The 16,576-nt window shown below is 38.9% G+C and overlaps 1 protein-coding gene across 1 annotated transcript; it reads left to right on the top strand.

Moving 5' to 3' along the window:
• Window positions 1-11,328: 11,328 nt before the first annotated feature.
• On the top strand, window positions 11,329-15,143 carry LOC143118566 (THAP domain-containing protein 2-like). The gene is made up of 5 exons (XM_076279597.1): window positions 11,329-11,617; window positions 12,318-12,510; window positions 12,595-12,754; window positions 12,805-13,393; window positions 13,489-15,143. The coding sequence occupies exons 1-4, from the start codon at window positions 11,436-11,438 to the stop codon at window positions 13,068-13,070; spliced, it is 801 nt and encodes a 266-aa protein (XP_076135712.1). The 5' UTR covers window positions 11,329-11,435; the 3' UTR covers window positions 13,071-13,393; window positions 13,489-15,143.
• The last annotated feature ends 1,433 nt before the right edge of the window (window positions 15,144-16,576 follow it).

The following is a 16,576-nucleotide window of genomic DNA, read 5'->3' on the forward strand; positions in this document are numbered from 1 at the left end:
TCGGAGTGCAGGGGACAAGCCGAGATGGGCTATGAAACATACGTTCACACTCGGTATCATGTTTCAAAACACTTTAGGTCAAAATCACACCGGAATTCTCCTTTAAAGTTATCAAACTATGAGTGTTGTATGAAGTGCTGGCAAACACATCTGAAATGACCACCATTCTAACTTTCACTCACCTGATGAGAACTTTGAACTCTGTATGAACATTTGAACGTGTGAATAAAAAATAGAAATAATTATCCCAGAAAGTCCCAGAAATATGACTTGAATAGAAGTTAGTTAGTTATTAACAAATAATTGATAAACGTTTAGAATACTTTGAGCACTGATGCAGTCAGCATAGGCCTCTTACATTGTTTGCAGGTAGGCCTACATTTCATTCCGTTTTCGATGGCAAACGCAAAACAGCGCCAAAACAACCACCAGTGGACAAAAAGAGTATTACATGTGTACTGTTAAGACTCGCCATAGAGAATGAATGGGGAAATTACGGAGGTTATAGTTTGATGATGTCGTACTCCCGTGTGGGCCAGATGCTATATACCACGGACATGTTTTGGGGGGCCACCCAAAATGAGTTGGCGGGCCGTATTCGGCCCGTGGGCCGTAGTTTGGGGACCACTGCTCTATCAGCTTCTTACAAGCTGTATTCTTACAGAAACATAGTCTCTTGTTACCGCATCTGGTAGGTATCGGCCACAAGGCTTAGAAGACTGCCTGCAAAGAGGGAATATTACATCTAAATATTACATATTACGGTCTAAAGTTTGGGCTCACTTAGACATTTCATATAGGAATATAATACACTACCGGTCCGGTCTAAAGAGGTAATATTACATAGGTATATATAATACACTGGTCTAAAGAGGTAATATCACATATAGGTATATATTGTACAATACACTACCGGTCTAAAGAGGTAATATTACATATAGGTATATATAATACACTACCGGTCTAAAGAGGTAATATTACATATAGGTATATATAATACACTACCGGTCTAAAGTTTGGGCTCACTTAGACATTTCCATTCCAATCCATTATAGACAGAAGATTCTCCAATGTTTTCTCAGTTAGCCTTTTAAAATCATATCAGATTAGTAAACAGAATGTGCCTTTGGAACATTGAATGGTTGCTGATAATGGGCAAAAGATATTGCAATAAAGATCCGCCATTTCTTTCTACAACAGTCAAGAACCCTTTTGCAATTATGCAAGCACATAATGTAATCTGAAAACTGCTGCCCTGATTAAAAAAAAACAATGCAACCGATTTCAGCTGTATTCTGTCTATAATGGAGTGGAATGGAAATGTCTATGTGACCCCAAACTTTTGACCGGTAGTGTATATAAAAAATAAAACGTGACAGGCCTCAGCCATTGTGAAGGTCATTTCTCTCAGTCCAAAAATTCCATAATGGTTTAGAGAATCATTCTTGTGTCACACAATATTTGTCACAATAAAGTAAGACATGCAGCTTTCAGGACCTGGAAGGGAAAAAAACTTGTCTAATATGAATCTGTGTTTTCTGATGATGGGTTTGAAACTGAGATATTTCCAAATATTAGTCCTTTTTTAAACTGAAATGTTTACAGATGGGTCTCTCTGGGTCACGGAGCAGCAGATTCCTCTTCCCACAGGTTCCAATGTGGCGATTTGGCTTCACTTTGATATGGCAGAACTCACATAAGCGTCTGTCCTTTAAAATAAGTTTTAAGCATCACTTCTTACCTCAGGGACATCTATTTGAATTACTCATCATTGTCATACGCTTCTCAGTCATATCTGAAATCATAATCAGATACATTCGAGCATTATATAAACGCCCGCACCGTCATAGTCGAAAGCAAAACAGCGGTGGAGCTAAACTTTCTGTGCCCTACTACTTTCTGTTCCTAACCCCCTACCTCATTCTCCCTCCCTCTCTCTCTGCCCTGAACCCATAATCCTCTCGATATGGGTGACCTTCTGGGTGAGCTGGGGCGGAAGAGAGAGCCTCTGATCTAGTCCCTAATTGCCAGCCTGGGGGTAGCGTTGTCATCAGCAGGGAGAGAAACAAAATGGGGGATTGGAGTGGGGGGGGGGGGGGGACAAGGATAGGATAGCAGAGGTGCAGAACACACACACACACACAATCTCTCTCTCACACAAACACAGTCTCACATACATACACACAACCACACAACCACACACAGTCTCACGGACATACATTAGTTAAAACCCTTGGAATATTATACAGAATATGACATACAGAACTTACAGTAAAGTGTGAGCATTTATATTTGGAGAAATCATCCACTCTTCCAGGGAACTTTGGTTGAAATTGTCTGCTAACTGGATAATTCTTAAAATGTAAAGGCTAGGCCTATACTATTTTATTCCTTTAAAAATGTCTACAATTCTGGCTCATGCTTTCCTGATATTGTACAAGCAAAACTCAATGATGTCAATTCAAAAGCTGGAAGGTGTATCAGCATCATCTTCATTTCCATGTTTAGAGCCTAAATGAGTAAATTAAGTGGTGCTAAATTAGATGTTTTTGTCATGTCAATGGAATCGGTTAAATCAGTCACAATAAGAATGGGACCTTTTTTTATTGATGTTGTGAAAACATGTTTAGTAAGGAAATTGGTACAAAATGTTTGATTTAGTGTTGTTGTTTCTGTACATAGTATGTAGCATCAACCATTTTTCTCAAAATGAGAGCAAAGTATTTTCAAAAAATGTAACAGTTGTTTCAACAAAACAAGAGACTGGTGGAGTCTTCTTTTCTTGGCAATCAGCACCCAATTGCTTTTGTCTTCGAATAGCACCCTGATTGGTCTACCACAGGGTCGCTGTGACTATCACACAACGGTCACCGAAGCAACAGAGTGAGGATGATGAGGAATGACGGGGAAGGCCAGGGCCTATGATCTGTCAATACAAGCGGCCGTGTGTGTATGCAAGAGAGAGAGAGACAACCAGCTGGTACTGAAGCTGCCAATGTGAAGCAACACAATCTAATTCAAAGTCAGACTAACCCTGCTTTCTAACCACCAATTAAAGGTCATCAAGTTATGAAAGGAGAAATTTAGGAATTTTAAGAATGCAACTCCTAAAAAAGAGAACAGAAGAGTCTCCAAGATTGAACTGACTCTGGCAAGTACAGGGTCAATAACAACAACAGCAAATTGACTGGCCATGAAAAATGTAATGATATTAATAATATTTATAATCAAGTCACAAAAGACTGGATGGATTGCGATAGGCATGTTCTCGCCTCACCTTATTACTGAACAAGAAATCAAATATGGACAGAACACATTGGGCCCTAATTCAAATGATGGGCAAAGGGCAAAGTCAGTCTATGAGCAAAGTTCTTCATCATGTGGTGTGAACGGCTTTTAGGTCCTAACCCACCAATGTTTGTGCTTAGGATCTTTCTCATGGTATTACATTTGCAAGTAGATTTTGCATAGTTATTAAGCAAGCTTTAGTTAGACTTTAGACTCTGCACTTAAATTAGGGCTCATTGAGTAAAACCATTTTCTTTGTCACAAAATGAAAAGAATATACCGGTATATATATCTGATGTTACCTTCACGAAAAATGCATTGCTCCAAGCAAGATAGCTCAGATCCGTCCATGCAATAAAACACACAAACATGTATCAGGGGTGTGATTGGCAAAGGTAAAAAAAAGGAAAATATCCGTAGCACCCCCCCTCCCCCCATGGTTAGAGTACTCTAGTGTACTATAGTGTTGGCTATCGTATATATTTACATCACCTACACTTCATAAAATTGAAGCAAATCCTATGCAGGGGTGGCACTAAAGGGCCTTAAAGGGGGGTCCGGCGGCATCCCCCCCCCCCCCCCCCACGGAAGAACATTTTGAAAAATAACCCTTTAAAAACCCTTTTTTCTGGGAACCCACTTTTTAAAAATGACAGACCATCGCGACCCATTTCACTTCAAATCTACCCTGCAACCACCAATATTGTTTTAGGCCACAGGTTCTCCAACTTTTCTATGCCTTCCCCAACCATACATTGCTATAGGATCTATATAGATAGATCCTGCTTTGAACACGGTTGTGTTGCATTTTGAGCACCATCAGCGTGAAAAGTTGGAAATGACTACTGAAAAGATACGTTTTAATGCGCATCCGAGAATTTGGGGAAATTCTCGCATGTTGCGCAGTCGTCATTCGTCAGCATATAAGCTGTTCCTGTATTTCTAAAAAAAAAAATGTTGTAGGCTTCGTTGCGTTGCAGACAAATGGGTCCATAACACTGTGTACGTCAATTCCGATGTAAACAGCAAATAACTCAAGTCGTTATATTGTATTGTTGTATTATATTATATTCTATAGTCGTAATATCAGAACAAGAGGCTTTTGCGCAATATAGCCGGAAGAATGCGCCTTTACTTTGGAGTTAGCGAGGTAAAAAACGAGAGGAATAGTGTGGATGCACTGTTGTGCATTTTAAATCAGAAATAAGAATGTGAGGAGTTGCTATTAATTTTAAAGATTGCATCTACAATCGAAACTATCTACATGCAAATTGAATGGCCTTATGTCCGGTCTATGAATGTCTGCTTTAGTTGACAGCACGGTCACTAGATTTTAATCAGTAAAGTTGAGGAGCTGGTATCTGTTAATGTTCGTGCAAATAGGCGGATTCATGTCCCTAGTTTGCAACTGCGAGGTACATGGCAGGCGCCCCACAGAACGGTTTTATTTTGAGAGGTAGATATCCATGCTCTGGCTCCCCCTCTGCGATGCGTTCGTCCCCCATGTCCATGCGCCTGTTTCATGAGCTTTTATGACAAAACCGTTACTGTGGTAGTTAACAAACTACATCCTAATAGAAAACTCTTAGCTTTCCTGGTATCAAATGACAAATGGTATCAGTTAGGCCTATAACACAACATAAATTGTGCTGGCGACCCAAATAAAATCTCCTGCGACCCACCCGTGGGTCGCGACCCAGACTTTGGGAAACACTGCTTTAAATGATGACATCTGATGATTTTTTTGGGAAGTATTGATACATATATTTCAAACATTATAGCATAATTACAATACAGCCTATAAGGCCTAAAGCAAACTAATTTATAATAGAGCAAAGTAGCCTAGGCCTACCATACCTGCAAACTCAGAAGGGCTGACAAAGGTGACATATTTCCGAAAGACGCCCCCCGATGGCCATCAGACCAAAGACAGATCCCCTGTTGGGTGCCATTCCAACATATTATTTGTTGTGTCAGTGTGCCAGACATCTATGGACGCAGTGCTCGCCAATTCAAACTTGACCAAAAGGACCATGACAAAATTATGCCACTGCTTCCACAATTTCTTGGATAATAGTTAAAGACACTTTTCAATTAAATTTTAAATTATATTTTATTTGGAGAGTGACAGCGGCAAGAACAACTCTTACACTTTTTAACATTCTTATTATTTAGTTCTTACACTATTTAACATTCTTATTATTTAGTTCTTACACTATTTAACATTCTTATTATTTAGCTCTTACACTATTTAACATTCTTATTATTTAGTTCTTACACTATTTAACATTCTTATTATTTAGTTCTTACACTACGTAACATTCTTATTATTTAGTTCTTACACTATTTAACATTCTTACACTATGTAACATTCTTACACTATGTAACATTCTTGTTATTTAGTTCTTTAAAAGTTTGATGGCGGGTCTCTTTCATGGGGGATAAGGGGTTAATCCGTGACAGTTTGGTGACTTTGGTGACCCACCTCTCACCCAAACAGTAAGTAATGTTGATTCTGCCTCCAGAATTGTGTAATACAGGCTACAATGAACTACCACACCAGTTTCCAGCCTTCTACCACTATTAGAACAGACGTTATGGGCTTCCAAAAATGGCAAAAGATGAAATGTGAAATTTCAATGTGTCAATTACAGCCGTGGCACCCGAAATTCAAATGGACGCCACGGGCAAACCGTTTCAGATATTGACCTGAAACTTCAGATTTCCTCGTTTGGTAACATAAGGCATATTTTCACTGCTTTTCAGCAAAATCTGAGAGGTGTCATGTACATGGGTGGCTGAGTTGGCGTGGAATGACCCAATAACTTTCCAAGACAATATTAAACCTATTAAGCCGAGCTAAATTCACAATCGCACTCAGTGAAGAGTCTTTTTCGTTCGCAAAGCAATTCAAAACGGCCAGCTGCGGGAACATGAATTTGCGAGTAAACACTTGTTAACCTCACCTCAGCAAGTCTTTCCTTTAACCCACCGAGGGCAAGAGAAAAGTAGCCTAACAATATTATGTTTTACCTTGAGTTTATAGTCAGAGAGAGCGTAGTATGTGGCCCGTGTTTGTTAGCTAACATGCCCCACAGGTGCCTCACAGGTGGGACTAAAAAGTTAGCCCAGCTAGCTATCATGATGCTTCATATTCTGATCTTCTGACTAAGTTTGCCCGGTAGCCTACTTATCTGAACTAACGACATGATCACTATCACTAGATATAAAGAAAATGTTGACTTTCATTCGGTGCTGTTCACTGACAGTAACAAAAAAAGTGTCGCATAATAACCCTAAGCATAATACATTGAACTGAATAGGTGCATTATGTAGCCTCATAACGAGGCCTCTCAAATTCAGAAAATTGCATTAAACTAAAATCGGAAGACATTGTTATCTTTGTTAGACCATAGGGTAGCTGTGATATAAATGCTGTGACGAAATTCGAAGTGTAAATATACAAACTTTATGTTGAAAGTGTAACCGCGACCGTTTCCATAGGAATGAATGTAAAACATACCCTCCAAAACGAGACCTCCCGAAATTCAGAAAAATTACTAAATTGATATCAGGCACCGTTATTACCATTGGTAGATCATAGGGTAGCTCTGATATAAATGCTGTGACGAAATTCGAAGTGTAAATATACAAACTTTATGTTGAAAGTGTAACCGCGATGTCCATTGAAATGCATTGAAATGAATGAAGCGCAGATCAAGTAGTCCCCAAAGTGACGTCATCACCGAATTGCGTACAAAAAAACCCGCTAATGCTAAAAACAACAAAAACTGGCATTTAACACCATTTGGAGACATTTTTTAAAATGATATACATATATTGAGTGCTTTATGTACCCATTAATCAACAGTGGTGTTTAACCTGCAACACAGGCTTTAAAGGAGCCACACGACTTTTATGACACTATAGAGCTGTTGACCTTTAGACAGTGGTGTAGTGGGGATTTTTAAAGTGGGGGGACGCTATTTTAATGACATCATTGCAAAAACTGTCACGCACCTCCACATACATCGGTGCGTAAGGCCAAGGCCAAAATTACCAGCTTTCGTGAACATGAAATCGAATTCAAAAAAACAATTAAATTATATGGATTAGCTTCAAAATGTAGCATATAATGTCTTCACCCAAACTACACTTTTCCACCAAAGTCTATGAATATGGTCTGTAGCTTTTACTTTTGTTGTATCATAAAATAAACAGACAAGCCATAATGTAGAGTAGCCTATGTAATCTAGTGTAGTCTAATCTCATTGACGCATACCATGCCGCGGCATGGCTTCATGGCTTCATTCATTGCCACACGTAAACCATAGCAATAACAATAGCACAAGCAGGATTCACGCATTCAACACGCTGTGTGGTCAGCGTAGCTCAATTTGAGGGGGCGTCATATGAATGTCATTGCGAATGATTAAATAACAGTCAATAAAACAAAAACAAATAACAGAAAGAACATTGGGCAGGCAAGTGCCAGTCATTTGAAAAGTTTTTGTTTGGATGAAGTAGCTGCACGCTGCACCAATCGTAAGTTTTTCCCAATGTCTTTACGCATGGTGGAGTGCTACAGCATGACGGTCATTCTTGAATTTTATGACAAAGAGGCCTAATTGGAGACGTTTGCGTGATGCGTTGTCATCACTGGTAACAATATATTAATAAATGCTTATTAAAATGCTCAAAACAATGCTCCAAGAAGTGGGGGGACGGTGTTCCCCCGTGTCCAAAGCCCACTACACCCCTGCCTTTAGATTTGTTGCTACGGGGCATGAAGGGAAGGCCAATTATGAGTTCTGTCATTGATGGTAGGTTTAGAAAAAAAGTTGCAATAATACCAATAACCGTGATCATTTTGGTCCTGATTTTTCATCAAATGTTCATACTGTATCTCTAGTGGCTGGTAGACTTTGGAATCCACCAGCCACAATGGTAGGTGGAAAAAAATATTTTAGCCTATTTCCATCCCTGATACATACGTACACTCATACACACATTCATAAGTCTCAATCTGTCCATTTCTTTCCACAAAACTCACCAGAAGTCATCATTTAAGGGGTTATTTTTCATTTTTTTCTACTGAGCTACTACCTTTTTCAGGTGGGCAGGGGGGCCCTTTTCATGTCTGTGTCCAGGGGCCCAGTGGCTCATAATCCTTTCATGCCACGGGGTTAAAACACTGGTCTTGTTTTCAAGTGCAATCAATAATTTAATTGTACATTTTGAAGAAACTTTTCCATTCTATTAGGTTAAAACATAAATCAGGGATTATACTGTAGCAAAAAAGTCAGGAGACAGACATTTTTAAAATTAGGTTTAGGGAAAAATTTAACGCACACGCACTATGACTTCACAAAATCTCACTCCAGCCAAATACCCAAAGTTGACAACCCTGCTATAGGCCTACTTGATAATATATAGCCTGCCCCTAACAGTCCTCTGAGCCTACGTACAAAATAGTGAATCATGTGCTAGGCCTACTGATATTGATGCTGATTGTGAAGTGGTTGCAACTTGAAGGTTGTTGATATTTCAGTTCCAAAGAGAATCAAATTACATCAGAGCCCGTCTACGAAGAGCCTGGCCACTCCGTATTAAGTCCCATTGTACCGAATTTTGGTTGCAGTTCCACCAGATTTCCACTGGGGGCGATCGCCATGAGTGCAGAATGAATGGGAGTCAATGGAGCTAGACGGCTAAATTTGTCTCTTTCACCTGATTATCGTTGACAAATCTCAGATTTGATTGTAGTTTGTATAACTTCAACATGGGTTATAGGTCAAAAGTTGAATGAACGAGTACTTATGTCCTTTTGTTTTCTTACAGGTTGGGTCGTTGTTGCCCATAACACGCTAGCATTGTGCTAATGAGTGACGTCATTGACACGTTTGAAAGGCTTTTTAGAACAATTAAATGACTTTAAAAAATATAATACTCAACCAAGTGTATTTTCTTTGCCTCCCCTTTCGAATACAATATTCAAATGACTTTAAAAATTATATATATAAAGTGGATTTTGAGGGGTACAGCTCCATAGACCTCCATGCATTCTGCACTCTTCTGCACTCACACTTAATATACAAGTGTGATACGGCCAACAAAATGGATCTTCTTCATAGGTGTGCAAATAACATATCGTTAATGGTCGTTCTAAATTACGTAGGACAATGGGAAATTCAACCAAGCAGTGGAATAATTTTAATTACTATTTCTGTTGTTATTGAATGTGTGTGTGTTGTCTGCTACTGTGACCTTGAATTTCCCCTAGGGATCAATAAAGTATATCTATCTATCTATCTATCACTCGTGGACGAGCGCCCTCATGTGGAACCACAGGAGGAACTGCAACCAGTTCAGAAACCGGAAGTTTTCCGAGAGTGGCAATCAGTGTTGGGAGTAATGCGTTACAAAAGTAATGTAATTACTGTAATATATTGCTGTTTGCGGTAACGCGGTAATGTAAGGTATTACAAAAAAAAAATTGGGTAATATTTACTCGGTACAAACTTCAGTAACGCGCGTTACAATGCAGTTTAACCCAAAATTAAGCGCTTCTTTTGTTTTGATACATATTCGCAAACACCAAGCGAGAACAACAGAGGAGAAAAAATCCGCGCAAAATAGAAGAACGTTATCTCCTGATACTGGTTGAATATGACTGTGGCTGCAGCAGACTCGCAGGCGGACTCTATTTGCGGGATGGACATAAGCCTACGATCATTATTTTCAGCTTGTCAGAGACAAGGCTATAAAGATCTCTCAGCTCGCAAAAAAGCACAAGTAAATTAATGAAACATCTAAAGTAGTGTCATGCTAATCTTTTTGATTCTTGATAAAACACAAACTATGCTGTTGTGCATGTCAGCTTTGGGCTGTGAACTTAAATTGAAGAGAATAAAGGGATAGAAATGCAGAAAAAGATTGTGTAGCCTGGCAGTGCCACCGCTCCCACCACGCGCATCACGCACTTTGCGTTGGGCACCCAAATGTAACCAATGAATAGTAGCTTTACTGCAAACTGCGTTTCACTCTTCATCAATAACGTTTACAATGTCAAAATGCACTAATACGATGTTACATGCAAGTTTGACACCTTTTGGGTTCTCTCAATCACCACGTAGTACTAGAATTGGTGGGTCTTCAATCATTCGTTTTCCAAGCATTTAGGCTACATGAAGCACATGATATGCTGAGTCGACTGAAACGCATTCCATTCAGATAGCTAGGTGGATACCAGGCTCATAATTCACTTGTATTCGCAAAACGAAATGTGAAGCAACATGTCATTGCATACTTCCATTTCCAAAGCAATGAAGGTAGCTTAAAACAACTTAACATTGTGCATATTATAGTTAATATTGTGCTATCAATGTAACAAACAAATAAGGCTTGTAAACAAGAGCTGGCAAAAGGGCATTATGACAACGTAAAGATCAATGCTCTTAAAGTGACAGTGCACCATTTATAAGTAAAACAGCATTTCTTCAGAAATTAATGTTTAAAAATACACAGTAATGGTCTGTAAATAATGGGCCTTTTATTTTACTTTAGGTGTTTGAGTTATCATTTAAATGTCACTCACTCAAAGCCACTCACTTAGGGCACCGTTTTGGCCACAATCTTACATACGGTTCCTTTAAGTTTTGATTTACAATATAGTAGGCTATTGATTTTAATGAGTAGGCCTAGGCCTTAAAGTTACAGTATTTCTATCACAATTTACCAGACTTTGACCTTTTGTCGGTTTTTAACAAAATTCTGACTATGATTGTTCCTTGTATTGCATTATGAGCACTGCGCCTATTGCATTCTACTGTTGCCTTAAGCCTAGCTCAGTCATTATGCTATACCACATCTCCCTCCATTGGAAGAGCAAGCTGCATTGAGCGTAATAAACTGCATTTAGAATGGCAAATCCATATTTCTAGATATTTTGGTGAAAGTAACTTAAAAGTAATGCAATAGTAGTGTAATGCCTTACAATTCAGAGACAGTAATATTATAATGTAACAAATTACTTTGAAATGACAGTAATAAGTAATGCATAGTACATTACGATTTTGAAGTAACTTGCCCAACACTGGTGGCAATAGAGCTGCACAGTCCCGCCCATAGATATATATACTGACTAGATGTCGCCTTGGGCTTCGAAGCATACGTCAACACCGCCGCCATCTTGGAGCGGGGATCTGAAGCGCCAAATTAGTTTTCCCGCATTGGAATCAGCTCTGAAGATGCCGGACTTTTGTGCTTCATATGGATGTTCGAACGAAAGAAATAAAAAAACCAAACAGCAAGGGATAACATTTCACAGGTGAGGATGTGTTTTATGATATTGAATGTTACGAAAGTATATTTCTGTTTACAAAATTATATGTCATGTTTCAGTCCTTTGTCGACGACCGCATGTGAGTTCATCCATGCTAGTTAGTTACCCACGCTAGTGCAAGTTGTTTTTGCCAGTTACGAAACCAACAATGAACAGAATGTATTTATATTAATGTAATATGATAGTGAGATGTTGGAAATTTGTCCACACACTTGTGCCATTGTAGTTTGTGAAGTAATTTTGCTCGACAAGCATTTCGTGTTTGCTGCTGTTCATGGTGAAGACCACGAAGTTAACGTTGACCTATGAAAGAAATGGAGCTAAGTTATTTTAATGTAAGTTGAAGAAAACCAACGATGAATATAATATGATTGCAAGATGGTGAAGAATTGCCTAAAGTTTGTGTCAGTGTTAGTTTGTGAAGTAATGTTAGGGTCGTTCACACCAAGAACGATAACTATTTTTTTTTTAAAAATCGTTGTCGTGAGTGACGACGTTCACACATAAACTATAGTGCTAACCATATGATGAACGATATCGTTGGGGGTGAACAATATTGATGTTGTTATCGATATAGTTATTGTTATCGTCCTCCCTGGTGAACAGCCCTTCACTCTGCTCTCACGTGGTTATGTCCCTTGAAGTACAAAAATGCTATGGACTGTTGAATTTGTTTTGTTTGTAGATTCCCAAGGGATAAACAGAGACGTCAGTCATGGGCAATAGCACTCAGGAGAGAGGGGTTTGAGCCAAAAGACCGCACTGTACTGTGCAGCTGTCATTTTCGGCCTGAAGATTTTGACAAGAGTGGACAGACTGTCCGGTTACGACAAGGAGCGATCCCATCCATTTTTAAGTTTCCTGATCATCTTTCAAAAGTTTGTTACAGCATTTTTTTTATCACAACATTCTGTAATTGATTACATGTTCCTGTAAGTTCAAACAATTTCCCTTTTCTGTAGCAGCCTAGTTCATCAAGGTTAACCAGAACGTCAAACAAGGCAACTGAGTCTCCACAGCCATGGTCCAACACGCCCGTCAGGGGATTTGTAGGACCAGACCTCATTCATCAGTTAATCTCTGTAAGTGAAGTGATTTATCCCCATTGGATGCTTGGTGGATGTAACAGTGACATTTTTAAAAGTTAGGAGACAGGATTGAAGTTACTTAGTTGCGAAATATTTTTCAGGATCATCAGTATGCCCTTGACCCAGTGAAAGCAAAAGAGAAGTTGATTGTGTATCAAGAGAACGTGGAGAAGTTACGACGGGACTTGAGAAATGCGAAGGACAGGGAAAGGAGACAAAAGAAGACAGTGAGCTCCTTGTTGGAGGATTTAAAAAAGAACAAGATGTTAACAGAGGAACTGGAGCAAAAGCTGGATTTCTACTCTAGTTGGTTGACTCTCTCTTTGCATGTTGCATGTATAATTTTGTAGTAGTATGTCTCATCTCAGCCATTTTGATTGCTGTTTCATTATTTTTCTTGATTACCTACCTGAGAGATGTTTTTCAATTGGTTGTAGAAAAAAATGCATCTGAACAAGTTGTCTCTAAATCAATCTGAAAAATGTCTCTGTGAAACTATAAATATTTCACTGAACCCTCCAGACCTTCCAGTTGAACTGTTCAGGCATGACCGTGCCTTCACTCCTGCTCAACGAGAATTTGCTTTAACCTTGCATTTACACGGACCTAAAGCCTACACTTATCTGAGGGAAACCATGAAGATACCTCTTCCACATCCTCACACTCTTCTAAAGTAAATATAATATTTTCTACAATTTCACATGTCAGAAATAGATGAAACTGATATGTCAATATGTATTCTGTTGTTTATTGCTTTACCTGTAACAGATGGTTGCAGACTGTGGATGCCAAGCCTGGGTTAAACACATCGCTTCTAGATATGTTACAGAGACGGAAAAACGAAGACCCTGTTCGGTATGGTCAAGTGTGTCTGGTTTTGGATGGCATGTCCATAAGGAGACAAGTGCAGTACGACTCACACAAACAGACAATGGTTGGTTTTGTGGATCTCGGCAGTGGGATAGATGAGTAAGGTAGTGTTGTTGCAGGGATACTAAACACTTAGGTTAACGATTCTTAAAACGGTCTTATACTGTAATCAGTTAAGGAACTGTAGTAATATGGAATGTTTGTTTTCACACCGGAAGATACTTTCACACTGGATGCTTTCAGACAATGGCTATCCTGTCCTATATACTGTAATCTAAGAAGCTGTAGTAATATGGAATGTTAATTTTCACACTGGTTTAACCATTTTAGACAATGGTTAAACTGTCTTATATAGAGTGGTGAAGTCCCGCCCCTTCCGTTTGCCTCCATGGGACCTATCTTTCAAATAAATTTGAACGGCAGTCTATGGCGAAAAATAAATTATTTTCTGGTCCCGGTTGACTTGTGCCTTGAATTACCCATATGATGTTTGTCAATTTTAAAGACAATTTTTCATGTAAAGAAATTTGCAGTTTGTTTCGTAACTATTGAATTACAACATTGTGAAAGATCGTAATTCCAACGACTACAAACCCATCAGTCGCGCTAGTGACGTTAGCTCATTCACAGCCACACTAGATTGTACAAGCATACCAGCAACAGGTCTTAATTGGGCTTTCCTTGCCGAAGAAAATACCATGAGTCAGAGGATTAAACACATCAGGTAAGTTGTATTCGTCCATAGACTGTACATTACATACTGTTAAGTGACATAGCAGGCAGCAAGATGCAACCGTTAACTAGCATAACAGCTCTTATCGTTTCATTACGTTGGTGACGTACATCGTTCGAGACGAGAGATGTAGTCCACTGAGTGGATTCGCACAAAACCAACATAACTTTTGAAGTCTATCGAACAACAGTACTTTCTTAACGTGAAAAATTATCTTTTAAATTCACACACATCATATGTGAAATTCGTGGCACAATTCAAACTGGACCAAAAAATAATAGTTATCTCTCCATTAACTCCCGTTCATAATTTTTTGAAAGATAGGTCCCATGGACCGGAAGTAGAAGGGGCGGGACTTCACCACTCTATACTGTAATCATTTAAGAAGCTGTAGTAATATGGAATGTTCAATTTGACACAGGAAGATGCTTTCACACTCGATGCTTTCAGAGAATGTTAAACTGTCTTATATACTGTAATCAGTTAAGGAGCTGTAGTAATGTGGAATGTTTGTTTTCACACCGGAAGATGCTTTCACACTGGATACTTTCACACTGGATGCTTTCAGACAATGGCTATCCTGTCCTATATACTGTAATCTAAGAAGCTGTAGTAATATGGAATGTTAATTTTCACACTGGATGCTTTCAGAGAATTGTTAAACTGTCTTATATACTGTAATCATTTAAGAAGCTGTAGTAATATGGAATGTTTTACACTGGATGTTTTCACACTGAATGATTTCATACTGTAATGTGTCTTTATACTAAAATGTGTCTCAATACTCAATGGTTCTTGCATCTTTTTATCCAGCACCTACTTTTGGATATGCTCACGTTTGTTTTGTTTAGCCCAATATAACAATTTTACACTGGGTCACATAGTATTGCAGGCTAGCTGATGTACAAAACAAACCAGTACAATTAAAATGTTTAAATTAACATGTATTTCCAAGTATGGATATTTACACCATTGTAGCCATTTTGAATGCAGTAGGCTAGGCCAAGGTAAGTAACGATAGTTCATGTTAAGTTTACTTAAGTGGAAGAATAACCTACGAGTAGGCATTACATTTTGAAGTAGATTATAGGCCTATTAATATCAAAATCTTCAATTTTCTCTGGACTCGATCTTAAATACATGTCTGTCAGTTGGAACAAACCAAAAGACGAAGAAAATGTTTGAGATTTGGACGATTTATGGTGATTTAGTTTTTCTTAAGATCTTTCCTAGATTGACGCCAATGCATTAAAGGGGGTTGGAACCCCGCGGCAAGATGGCGTCTCTATTGATGCATTCGTTCCAATGAGAAGCAGTAGTCAAGGCGACATCTAGTCAGTATATATATCCAGGCGCGCGGGAACCTATTTTTGACCAGGGGTGCTGAATAACAAAAATGGATGTCCGACGATTCCCCCCCCACCCTGGACATGTTTCGGATTTTGACTGCTAAATACATAATTTTAGTGCGGTGTGCGGGTGATAGAGAGAAGTTTTAGGGATCAATAAAGTATATCTACGTCCTGGGCAGCCACAAATTCCAATGTTCCGCGACAGCACTCCGACTCCACTGCACCCACCCTAACCCCACAGAAGCGCACTTGACATCATTAGCCTATTTCAGTATAGCTAAGGAAAATTACTTTTCTGATCGTCAAAACCACACCAGAGATGTTTGGCTTTAAATATAGGCTAATCAGGCTGCAATGATCTCGCAAATAATTCCTGAATAGCCTAAAGTGTGTCGTCTCCACAGCAAGAATGTGTCCTAATAATTTCTATCTGCGACTAGTGAAATGATTTCACTAGCTATAATTTATTAATTTTCCAAAACTGTACAACACAATTAAAGTTTCTTTCAGCTTATCCATGCTTTTTTGAATGTGTAAATCGCATAGAATATGTAGGCCTATATCAATCGTAGGCCTACACACTTGATCGCTATCACCAGAGCCCGTTTACAGATTAGACATTCTCTGGCTATCACATAGCTGAAACCACGCTACGGTTCTTACAGTAACTGACTCACGTTCACGTTGATCTCTATAACTGTTAATTTTTAGTTATATTCCAACCAATCCATAACCCTTTTTTGCTATTTGACTCATCATTTCACATACACAAATATAAATAATGACAGACAGCGAATTAGTAATTATTTAAAAATATATATAACACATTTTAAAAATCTATCTCCTGCCAGCAGGGGGTGCTGCAGCACCCTCAGCACCCCCCTTCCCGCGCCCTTGTATA

The sequence above is a fragment of the Alosa pseudoharengus genome, unplaced genomic scaffold (assembly GCF_046254945.1).
Source record: "Alosa pseudoharengus isolate Yale_2024_CS ecotype anadromous, Long Island Sound unplaced genomic scaffold, YU_APseudo_1.1 YU_APseudo_1.1_scf_12, whole genome shotgun sequence".
Lineage (NCBI taxonomy): Eukaryota > Metazoa > Chordata > Actinopteri > Clupeiformes > Clupeidae > Alosa > Alosa pseudoharengus.